This window comes from Dipodomys merriami, unplaced genomic scaffold (genome assembly GCF_024711535.1).
Source record: "Dipodomys merriami isolate MVZ:Mamm:240054 unplaced genomic scaffold, mDipMer1.0.p SCAF_204, whole genome shotgun sequence".
Taxonomy (NCBI): Eukaryota; Metazoa; Chordata; class Mammalia; order Rodentia; family Heteromyidae; genus Dipodomys; species Dipodomys merriami.
Window position 1 is genome coordinate 1,956,363 of NW_027203427.1, and position 12,747 is coordinate 1,969,109.

A 12,747-nucleotide genomic window follows, 5' to 3' on the forward strand; every position below is an offset into this window, starting at 1 on the left:
GCCTGTACATTGTACATCATAGCACAATACTGCAAATACTTTAATTTCAGACTTTTCATTGTCTTTCATTAAGTCTTAATTGATACTTGTCTATCATCTATTTATTTAACTATCATTCTCTCTATCAACCTACATACCCAAGTAGGTTGAGTAATTGAATAATTGTGTCCATGATTAACAAATGGGTTCAAGGAATCCACAGACTTAGAAAATCAGATCTAAATTATTAATTGTACATTTTGGAACCAGTTTTGCTTGAAAAATTGACTTAGATAAAATGCTATCATGAAAAGCCTGTCATGACCCATGTATAAATTAAAGTTCATTTTAGTTAACCAGAGAGACATTCTGTCCGCTGCTCCCCAAAGCGAAACATATTCTCTTCAGGCACAACAGTGCTACCCTGGTATGTTTTTTTTGTGTGTCTGGGATATCATGTCTGGGCTGAGATATTGAAATCTGGCATTCTGGTGCAGCTGTGCTGGACCCTTCCAACTCATACTGATTTGCATGTTCCCAGAGCACAGCCCACTGCCCTGAGCAGTTCTTGAAAGCTGCTCACATCCTGGACAGGAGTCAGTACTAGTCAGCACACAGCATGGACATGAAGGCCCTGCTCAATTCCTGGGGCTCCTGCTGCTCTGGATTACAGGTAAGGAAAGACTACGCTGAGGGTCTCCTCAGTATGCTGTAGTCAGTGATGCGTGGCTGTTTATGAAGCTTTCTTATAACATGCTTGATTCTTTGTATAATTACTTTTCCCATGGCAGGTACCAGATGTGACATCCAGATGACCCAGTCTCCATCCACTTTGTCTGTATCTCCTGGAGACAGAGTCACCATCACTTGCCGGGCCAGTCAGGGCATTAACTATGCGTTAAGCTGGTACCAGCAGAAACCAGGGGGAGCACCAAAGCTCCTGATCTATGGTGCAAACCATTTACAATCCGGGATCCCCTCCAGATTTAGTGGCAGTGAATATGGGACAGAGTTCACTCTCACCATCAGTAGCCTGCAGCCTGAAGACATTGCCACTTATTACTGTCAACAGTATTATGATAACCCACCCACAGTGATACAAGCCATAACATAAACATCCAAGAAGCAGAAGTGAGAGCCTGGGTTGCCCCTTTCTTCATGTTTCCTCTTGCAAGAGCTGTCCTAGAATCATAGGACAGGGATGCTGCCCAGGCTAACCTGGACAGTCAATTTCTGTGTCTCAATCTTTGGAGTAACTGTAATTATAGATGTGCAATACTGGCACTGGGATGAATGTTGAAATATTAAAATTACATTCCAGAATATAAACATGGAAATACTCTGCCTTTATTCAGGTTTCTTTTAATCTTGCATAGATATTCACAATGTGCACAGGGACACTTCAAAGTTATTTCAAAACTTTTATTTTGAGATTTTTAAATACTTTATGGAAAAATTTCATCAGCAAGTAAAGACAGCTTGCCACCTCATTTTTCTGCTTCAGGTCTTTTTTATTCTTTTTTCCAGTTAGTTTTAGCTTTTCTTCTTGCATTTGGAGAACCTCAGTACAATTTGAGGTACAAAAGGTAATAGAGAGCTGGGCGCTGGTGTCTCACGCCTGTAATCCTAGCTACTCAGGAGGCTGAGATCTGAGGATCACGGTTCAAAGCCAGCCTGGGCAGGAGAGACCGTGAGACTCCTATCTCCAATAAACCACCAGAAAACCGGAAGTGGCCCTGTAGCTCAAGTGGTAGAGCGCTTGCCTTGAGCTGAAGAGCTGAGGGACAGCGCCCAGGCCCAGAGTTCAAGCCCCACGGCCAACAACAACCAAAAAAAGGTAATAGAGTACATTTCATTCTGTAGATGTTGCTTATGAATGCTAGAAGTGATTTTTGGCCACTGAGGAAAATCTAACAAAATATATGTCAGAGGAAAACTGAGTGACCTGCAACACAAGAGCTCCTGTCAGATCAACAGTCATTAAAAGTTTGAGTAGTCATGAGCCGGTGACTCATGCCTGTAAATTCTAACTACTCAGAAGGCTGACATCTGAAGATGTCAGCTGGAAAGTCCATGAGACTCATATCTCCAATTATCACTGGAAAACCAGAAGTGGAAATGTGGCTCAAAGTGGAGAGTGCTAGCCCTGAGTTCAACCTCCATGAGTGACCAAAACAGTATGAATTGCTAATGAATATAAGTACTTGGGTTGTATGCCAAAAAATTTTCAAGTAGTTCATTGCACACTATTTTTGTTAAAAACCAATTGCTTCAATATAGTAATCACAATAAGGAACAGGGGAAATAAAAAAATCTACAAAATATATGAATAAATAGATTACATTTTAGTTCATTTATGGAAACATGCAAGGAAGAGTAAGTACTATTACCCATATTACAGAAATATATAATGTAATAGTAATGTATGGTAATATATAAATGGAGCAAGAAAATGTGACTTTATATGTACAATAAAGACTTAACAAATATCATTAAGTTCACAGTTAAAAAATGAGTGGCATATGTCCCTATGGGTAATATGTTTTAAAATATGCATATAGATTTATTTATTTATTTATTGTTTATGGTTTATTGTTTATTTATTTATTTATATGTGTGTGTATTTATAAATATGAAGAGAAAGATGCATCAGTGCAGATATACACACACAAACACACATACACAAACACAAATTATGAGGCATCTGATGAAAGGTAGCTTAGTTTGTGCAGAGCCTGTGCTAAAGACAGAAATGTAAGAATACAGAGCATGGAGACTTTTGAGGAAACCTATATATTACTAACATATATATTGCTAAACAATGTTATTTCTACACTTCCCATTTTTATGAAAAGTTTAAGAAAACATTAGAACACCTTTTCTAGTAGTTCTTCTGCTTTGACAAATGGGTAGGATAGGTTGCAGATTAAGAAAGTGTATTTCTGAACCTGTCTGTGAGAAACTCTCTAAAGAGAATTGACTGAGAGAGGAAGATCCACCTCATAGTCCACAGCTCCTTTCAATAGGATGCAGTCTCTTGTGTAATAAAAGAGCGAGGAGGAGAAAGTAGAACATTTACTCTGCTTCTTGGGTGACATGATATGAGCTCCACTGTACTCTGCCCACATAGCAGAGTAAAATTACTAATCTAAGATTGAAATAAAGAATTCTTCCCTTCAAGTTGCTTTTATTAAGGTCTTGTCACAGCCATTAAAAGCTAAGTACACATCTTTATAAAATGTTCTAACTGGGGCTGGGAAGGTGGCTAAGTGGTAGAGCGCTTGCCTTGCATGCCTGAGGCCTTGGGTTCAATTTCTCAGCACCATATAAGCAAAAAGGAAAAAACTAGAAGTTGCGCTGTGGCTCAAGTGGTAGAGCGCTAACCTTGAGCTGAAGAGTTGAGGGACAGCATCCAGGCCCAGAGTTCAGGCCCCACAATTGGACCCCCAAAAAAAAAATGTTCTAACTAACTTTGACCAATGATATAAGATGGATGTTGTACTGAGAGCATTTGGCATCACCATCTCTGGGTTGCGAGGGATGGCTATTATTTGTACTGGAAACTTTGGCAATTTGTTAGATAACAATATGGTGAGTTAGATTTTTTTTTTTAAGAGGGTGTATAAGTGTGGGAAAATAAGTTTGTAAGCAGAGGGTGTAGAATTACATACCCAACTCATCTACTTAGCCTCAGGAGGATGAAATGTGGTGTGAATAAGGCAGGAGAGCTGCAGGCCGGGAGGTGGGTTCAGAACACTGGTATCTGGGTGCCATATTCTTGGGGTAGGAAGAGAGTGGCAGCTCTTCTCTGCAGGAGGCAAATGAGTATAGAGCAAGGTTTCCCCCTACAGGCTCCATGTACAACTGCACCCTTAAAACTGAGTTTCTAGACCCTTTGCCTTAAACTTCTCAATAGTTTGTGAACAAATCCACATCCCATGATAAGTCCATTGGCTCTGAGTGCACTTGACATCTGTAACTAAGAACAGTGATGAATTCACACAGAGAGTAACAGGCTCCTTTTCTTCTAATTATAATACTTTCCCAGCACACTGGCTTCAGGAAGTCAACACTAGTAACCTTGTAAGTCATCGGGACTCAATGACCAATAGACATAAAAGAAATGCAAATCAAAACAACATTGAGATTCCCCTCACCCCAGTTAGAATGGCTATCACCAAAAACTCTAATAAAAGCAGATGCTTGAGGGGATGTGGACAGAATGGAACCCTACTGCACTGTTGGTGGGAGTGTAAACTTGTTCAACCACTTTGGAAAGTAGTATGGAGGTTCCTCAAAAGACTCCATATAGAGCTATCCTATGACCCAGAAGTCCCACTTTTGGGCATTTACCCAAATGAGCACAAACTAGACCAAACTAAAACTACCAGCACAACTATGTTTATTGCAGCACTATTTACCATAGCTAAAATATGGAACCAACCCAGATGCCTCTCAGTAAATGAATAGATTAAGAAAATGTGGTATATTTACACAATGGAATTCTATGCCTCCATCAGAAAGAATGACATTGCCCATTTTTTAGGAAATGGAAAGACTTGGAAAAATATATTAATATATATCATAAAATATATTAAGTGAAGTAAGCCAGGCCCCAAAACATAGGTCCCATGGTTTCCTTTATTTGCAATAACTTAGTATATGTCTGAGACAAGCAGAAATGGTCAGATAAGTTGATGTTGGCAAGATGAAGCCCAAGATAAGGACTCAAATGTTTTTTCTTTCTTGCTATTGCTTCTAACATCTGTATGACAAATTTCTTCATTGCTTTGTAAGGTCCCTCTCCCATGGTATTATCCCTGTGTTCACTGTATTTGATGTTGGTATATTTTGTGGAGGGGAAGGGAAAAAACAAATTGTTTAAGTAGGGATAGAGGTGGACCCACTGCAAAAATGAGATGTATAAGATATTATGTCGAAAAACAAACTTTACAACTTTGGCGCAGGGTGTGGCGAGGGGTGGCGATGGGGGTGGTGGAGGAGATGGGAAGAGATGTTAAGGGAAACAAAGCAGGAGGTAACAATGCTTGATAAGAAATATACTCATTACCTTGACCATGTAATTGTAACTCCTCTGTATGGTATTTTCACAATTAAAAAAAAAAAAAGAAAGAAACAACTACCGCAGGGGGAACCACTGGTTCTCCCCATCTGCACCATGTCATGCATGAATAGTGATAGATTTTTCTTTACAGCTTAAGCCCTCCACATGCCATGGGACCTATGTTTTTTTTTGCCTGGATTACTTAATTTAATATAATTTTTTCAAGCCTTTCAATTTCCTCACAAATGGGGCAATGTCATTCTTTCTGATGGAGGCATAGAATTTTATTGTATACATGTACCACATTTTCTTGATCCACTCATCTATTGAAGGGCATCGGGATTGGTTCCATATTCTAACTATGGTAAATAATGCTGTGATAAGCATGGTTGTTCTGGTAGCTTTCATATGACCTTGTTTGTGATTGTTTGGGTAAATTCTCAAAAGTGGGATTGCTGAGTCATAGTGAAGCTCTATGTGGAGTCTTTTGAGGAACCTCCATACTGCTTTCCAAAGTGGTTAAACAAGTTTACACTCCCACAACAATGAAGTAGGGTTCCCTTCTGTCCACATCCCCTCCAGCATTTGTTGTTACTAGATTTCTTGATTATAGCTATTCTAACTGGGGTGATGTGGAATCTCAACATTCTCTTCAATGATATTGAAAGCAAAAATTCACTATCACACTCTTTTTATGAAGCCAGTATAACCCTCACCCAAAACCAGGCTGTGACTCATCAAAGAAATAGAACGATAGACTCATTTCTTTGCTGAATATGGTCGCAAAACTTCTCAACAAAATCTTGGCCAATTGACTTCAACAACTCATAAAAAAATCATATACTTTCATCAAACAGGATTCATTTTAGGGATGCAAAGCTAGTTCAATATATGCAAATTAATTAATAAAATTAAACAAGAGCAAGAATAAGAACCACACAATTATCTCAATAGATGCAGAGAAAGAATTTGACAAGATCCAACACCCCTTTATGATGAAAGCTCTGGAAAAACTAGGACTCTACAGAACATCCCTCAATACAATAAAGGCTGTATATGGCAAACCACAGCCAGCATTATACTAAATGGCCATTTACGTCATACCAAGTCCATTTTCTCTAAATTCAGGAATGAGACAATGATGTCCACTCTCTCCACTCCTCTTGAACCAAGAATTAGAATGCATAGATCATGGGCCTCAAGCAAGAAAGCTCAGGGATCATGCCCAGGTCCTGAAGCTGTGCCCAGCGCCTGTGCATTTGCATGTGCTCCTGCACAGCCAAGTGCTTGAACCCTTCTTCATGGTCTGCTCACACCCTGTGCATCAATCAATCCCAGTCAGCACACAGGATTAGTAAGGGCCCCTGTTCAGCTCAGAGGATCCTGCTGCTTTGACCCAAAGATGAAGAAGGACAAGACTAGGGATTGATTGAGCCCAGGGTTAACAGAGATGCCTCACTCCTCATTGAAACTCCCAGAACATAATTGATTCTGTGGATATTTGGTTTATGTTTTCAATATTAGGTGCCAGATGTGACATCCCAATTTCCCAGTGTCCATCCTCTCTGTATGCATCTGTAGGAGACAGTCTACATCAATTGCAGACTCAATCAGGGATTAGTCGTGATTCACAGTGGCATCACCAGAAACGAGGTGATGCTCCTAAATTCTTGATTTATTAGTCATCCAATTTACAGTCTGTGGTGACATCCAGATTTAGTTGCAATGCATGGGGAAGAGGGTCTACTTTTACTACCAGCAGCCTGCAGTTTGAAGACATTGCAACTTACTACTGAGTAATAAATAGTTCAACTTCCACGGTGATGCAAGACCAAATATAAACCTCCCTGGGGGTGGAGGGAGCAAATTTGAGAGTCTGGAATGACCCAGCTACTACTTCTGGTGCCTCTGCCTGCTGACAGTGCATCTCAGCCACAGCCAGGATCTGAAGGTCACTGGGGGATTTGGTAGAGGGGCTCACTGACAACCTCTCAATCTTGTCTATCTTCCATCAGCCTCAGGAACACCAACCAGATAATGCTTCTGGTGTCTTATACAAAACACAGATCTGTCCTTCTGAGCCTCTGAAACATGGCATCCAGGTGGATATAATTTGCAGTTTGTCACACAAGAGGCCTTTGCCCGCCTTGTGCTCTCTTTACACTGCTGCACCCACCTGCTAATTTGCATAGTGCTCCCTAAGGAGGACTTTCCCTTTTGAGTCTGAGAAGAAGGCTCAGCTTGCCCTTGTCTTGTCCTATCAGGACTCTTAAAAGAGAATTCTTTTAGTAAGCTCCTGGGCTGCTAATGCTCTGGCTCACTGGTAAGGATAGAGGGAGATGAACAATACATTGCAAGGAAATGAAAAGAACTAGATCATCATATTAGTGACATAGGTCAGGATGCAAAAGCAAAATACTGTTCGGTCCTACTCACTTGTGGAACCCACACTTAAATGATGGTAGTGATGATGGTGGTGATGGTGATGATGGCATTGATAATAATAATAATATGATAATAATAATAATAATTATAGGACATGAATGGCAAAATGGAATATATCTGAAGGGCGACAGGTGAGGGTGAAAGAAAGGGACAAAAGCACACTAAGTGTAGAAGATGCATTGGTATATAAATAAATAGATATACATAAATATATATATGTATATATATATATATATATATACTCACATGTGCATTTGAGTTAAGAAGTTCCTTTACACAGGATGAAAAATGGTGGGAGTGGGAGAGGAAGAGTATAGCAATAGAAAGAGATGGTGATTTTTTTTCAAAATAAGCTGCATATAGGTAGGGATTCTCATCACAAACTAACCTCTGTTGTTAATATATGACAATTATAATTTATCCAACAAGAAAATAAGTAAAGTGCCATGATCATGCATATAAAACTCCTGTGAATCTGTACAACTATTAACAAAGAACGGTAAAACTCCAAATGAAAATCTTGTCAGCTGCTATGTCATAAAAAGGCCACTAGATGGCAAACAAATCTCACAAAGAAAAACCTGGAACCTAACCTTGTCAATAGGGGCTTGAAGCCAGGGAGTTCATCTCAGGCTATCATGGCACACATGGCATGTGGGACCATGTTTACAGAGGGGATTGTGTCTCCCCACATCCACTTTGTAAACTGTAATCAGACCTGACAAGGATGACACATAAAGTTTCTTCTAGTGAAATCATTAATGGCAGGTCAGAAAGGTGAGGGAAGGAGGGTGGACCCTGCAGATATGCAACCCTGAAGGGAACATGTGCACACAGGCTGTCCAGCTGTGGGAGGTGAGAGAGGGCTGCAGTATCAGTGGTTTCCCCAGCAGTTCCCAAGAGTCCTCTGCAGTGATCAGGCTACTGATTGTCCTTAAAGGCACAGATGGTGTCCTGAGCTTCATGATGTCAGGCTAGAAATATAACTGCTCATTGCAGCCTAGCGTTCTTTTTCAGTGTCAGAATTTAAACTGCTGAGTTATACAATTAGAATTATATTAATTAATGTATTAGTTTAATAGGCAGTTAACTACATATAAACAATAGATATATAAATTCTACATTCATTTGTGAAGTGCTCCTCTCTATTCTGAGAGGAATAAACTTTTTCCTTGGACCCAGTCATCACTCAAGTTCATGGCCCAGACAATTAACACCTTTCTTTCCTGTATGCTTTTTCTTCTTCCAGGAAGATCCCTAGAAATATTTTCTTATGTCCTGCTTGGTCTTCATCTCTTTCTTTGGTTTTCAGCCTCATCCCTCAGCCAGGTATCTACATTCCTCACAACCCAGGGCAGTGTAAGCCTACCTGCAGCTTGGATATGAGACTAGTATTCCAAGTCTTCCATATATTTCAGTACCTGAAGTCTGTGCAGATTTGAAATTCACAAGTCTCATGCCAAATTTCCACACATGTTGAAGGCAGCCCTGGAGTATGGATCTGGAGAATGTAATGTGTTATTCCCAGAGCCTGCATGATTTTAACCTCACTCAAATAGATACTCCTTGGGTCTCTCTTCCTCATCCAATTATTATGGCCCCTTGAATTTACCAGATGGCCTTCACAACTATAGCAGCCAGCTGCCTTCTCCTTGTTTATTTAGTACCAGCTTTGTCCTGCAGTGCATGTAAGAGACACCAGATCCTCCCAGCAAGGGCAGTAGGAGCTATTCATGGGACCATGTGATAAGATTAGAAGTGATATTTCAGAACAGTGAAGGAGGTGGGCATATCTTTTAGGGAAATATATACATCATCATCAAAATAGGGAAAAAGAACATTGTAGAAGAATTATGTGAGCATGTGGTGCAGAGAACGTTAATGTTTTAGAAGATGGAAGTCATCAACTCAAGACTCAGATGGAGTTCTGGTAAGAAATGGTACTGAAGAAAACACTGATTGGGTAATGAGTTACTCATGGTCTATTGGCTTTGAAAGAGCAGTGTTTTCTTTGCACATCATGTTCTTGGACTTCTAGTGGTAAGTTCCATTGGATTACCCTGTTCATCTAACTCTGGTATGACAATCTACACAATGGGATGAAGTATGTCCACATGCTAATCTCTATGAGGGGACCTTCTTCACTTCACTTTTGCTTCACTGTCTGTGATTCCCCAGGTTGAAGATGTTCTTTGCAAATGGGGTGGTGCCAGTTTCTCAACTCCACCCTTGACCATTTTGCAATTTATCATTTCTGTACCTATATAAACCCATCTCCTAAATACAACTTGTAAAAACTGCTTTATTGGTGGTCATGCCTACAATACTAGCTACAGAGGAGGCTGAGATCAGATGATTAGGGTTGGAAGTCACCTTGGACATAAAAGACAATGAGTCTCTGTCACCAGTTAAACACCAAAAGGTTGTAAGTGAAACAGTGACTCATTTGGCACACTACGACACTTGAGCACGAAAGCTCAGGGACTAAGACAAGCCACATGCCTAGTACACAAAAAACTGCTAGACTTAGGATCTAAAAGACATGTAACTTGAAGGACTATGCAACTTAAGGAGCATAATGATGTTTAAGTAGAGTTGAGTCCTAGGTCTAGAGAACAACTCAGCTTCTGACAAAGAAGAGTTTCCATTAACAGATGAAACAATTGTCCTCTACAAGTTCAGAAATATCTGGCACACAAAGAAACATAGGTCCCATGGTTTCCCTCATTTGTAATATCTAGTATAGGTATGAGTCAAGCAGAATGGTGAGATAATGTGATGTTAGAAAAATGAACCCTTAGATACATATGGAAATTTTTTTTCTTTCATGCATTTGTTTCTAACGCATTTATAAGAATATTTCTTTGTTGCTTTGTATGTCCCTCCCCCACAGTATAACCCCTGCTTTCACTATATTTGATGTCTGTATAATTTGTGGAGGAGATGTGGAAAAACAAGTCATTTAAGGATACAGGTGGATCCGTTGCAACAATGAGAAGTACAAGTTGTCATGTCGAAAGCGAACTTTACAATTTTGGTGGGGGGGGGGAGATTGGGTGGGGGTGGGGGGAGGCTGGGAAGGGATGTGAAGGGTAAACAAAGGAGGAGGCTGCAATGCTTGATAAGACATGCACTCATTATCTTGGCCATGTAATTGTAACCCCTCTGTACAGTATGTTCACAAAAAAAATAAATACAAATGTAAAGAAAAAGAAAAAAAGAAATATCTGGCACATACATTCATAATACCCACAAAGCTAGATATGATTCCAAGTATTTTCCTAAAACTAAAGAAGAAATACCTGAGGGTGACCTGTTCTAGAGGGAGGCGTTAGGGAAGAACATTCAGAAGGGAAGCAATCCAGTCATTTATATGAGTTCACAGGACACCAATGAATGCATCAATGGATTGTCCATATACATCTGATCATGACACTTTATTGCACATATTATATTTTTCAGTGCTACCTTCCATTAAAAACTTTGAAAACTGTCCATTTCTCTCTTTCTATCAATGCATTTATCTGTCTTTCTACCTACACATATATTATCACTTTTATAACACACATGTCTGGGTATTAATGATCATTATTAAACCATATAACAAGGTTCAGGCAAACAACCTCAATACTCTTAAGAATTCTGTGTCACAAACTCCACTGATACCAGAGTTAGGGACATTCTAAAATTACTTTCCCTTGGAAATGTTTGTTTTTGAGTGACTGATTTAACTGAAGAAAATCATACTAAGTCATGGATAAGTTGAAAATGTTAAAAATTCTACTTGGAGTTGGGAATTGAGCTCAGTGGAAGAGTGCTTACCTGGAAAGTTCAAGTCTCTCAGTTCAGTCCTCAGCTCTGGGGAAAAAAAATCTATTCTTATCACAGGCCAACAGAATCATAATGTTTTATTGTCTCTAGAAACACATTATCTACAAGGACATTGGACATCTGGGTTCTTCAGGTCTGTGCTTTGTCACTGAGATCTGCCAGCTGAAGCTCTGACTCGCGCTGCCCAAACCATGTTGATTTGCATGTGCCCAGAGCTTAGCCCACTACACTGGGAACTTCTTCATAGGCTGCTCACACTCTGTGCAGGAGAAGTTCCAGTCAGCACACAGCATGAACATGAGGGCCCCTGCTCAGCTCCTGGGGCTCCTGCTGTTCTGGATTGCAGGTAAGGAAAGATGATACTGAGGATTATTCACCCAGTGTTCAACTGAGATGCCTGCTGTTCATGGAAGTACTTGGACAGCAGAATTAATTAAACTGCTAATGGCTTTTATGTTTACAATCTCAGGTGCCAGATGTGATACTCAGTTGACCCAGCCACCTTCCCTGTCATCATCTCAGGGAGACAGAGTCACCATCACTTGCAGAGCCAGTCAGGGCATTACCAATTATTTACATTGGTACCAGCAGAGAGCAGGGAAAGCTCCAGAGCTCCTGATCAGTTATGCAACTACTTTGCAATCTGGATTCCCAGCAAGGTTCAGTGATAGTGGATCTGGGACAGAGTTCACTCTTGCCATCAGCAGCCTGCAGCCTGAAGATGCCGCAACTTATTTCTGTCAACAGAGTCATTATTATCCTCCCACAGTGATACAATTCATAACAAAAACCTCCCAGCAAAGAAGAAGTGAGAGGCTGGGTTGCCCCAGCTGCTCCTCCTGGGGCCTCTACCTGCACAACTGCCTCTACTCTACACAACTTCTCAGATGCAGCCAAACTTTAAGGTCACTGGAATGTTTTGGGAGAGGTCATGGAGACATTTGTACACCCTAACTGTCCTCCTGCTCATCCCAAGCAGCACACACCTTCTGACTTTAAAAATCACTGATCTATACTCATGTTTCACTTACATTGTGCTAACAATTTGCAGCCACCCAAAAGAAAGAGCCATTTTAGGTATATCAAGCCAGGTTTTTAAAAGCAAGGCAATAGAGCTTTAGAAAAGATTTGGAAAAAATTATATAAAGTGAAGTAAGCCTGGCCCAAAGCAACATAGGTCCCGTGGTTTCCCTTATTTGCAATAAGTATTATATGTCAGAGTCAAGCAGAAAAGGTCAGATAAGTTGATGTTAGGGAAATGAACCCTAAGATATGTATTCAAATGTTTTTTCTTACATGTGATTGTTTCTAACACATTTATAAGATCATTTCTTTGTTGCTTTGTATGTCCCTCCCCCACGGTATAACCCCTGTTTCACTGTATTTGATGTTGGTATAATTTTTGGAGGGGAAGGAAAAAAACTAAA

At 40.1% G+C, this 12,747-nt stretch overlaps 2 gene segments (V, D, J or C); both read left to right on the forward strand.

Annotated features, from left to right (window-relative positions):
- The first annotated feature begins 306 nt into the window (after nucleotides 1–306).
- Nucleotides 307–1,093, forward strand: LOC138833385 (immunoglobulin kappa variable 1-39-like). The segment is given in 3 exon segments: nucleotides 307–406; nucleotides 545–652; nucleotides 771–1,093. Coding segments are annotated over 3 exon segments (531 nt in total).
- A 10,499-nt stretch (nucleotides 1,094–11,592) lies between these two features.
- On the forward strand, nucleotides 11,593–12,497 carry LOC138833347 (immunoglobulin kappa variable 1-9-like). The segment is given in 2 exon segments: nucleotides 11,593–11,666; nucleotides 11,790–12,497. Coding segments are annotated over 2 exon segments (540 nt in total).
- The last annotated feature ends 250 nt before the right edge of the window (nucleotides 12,498–12,747 follow it).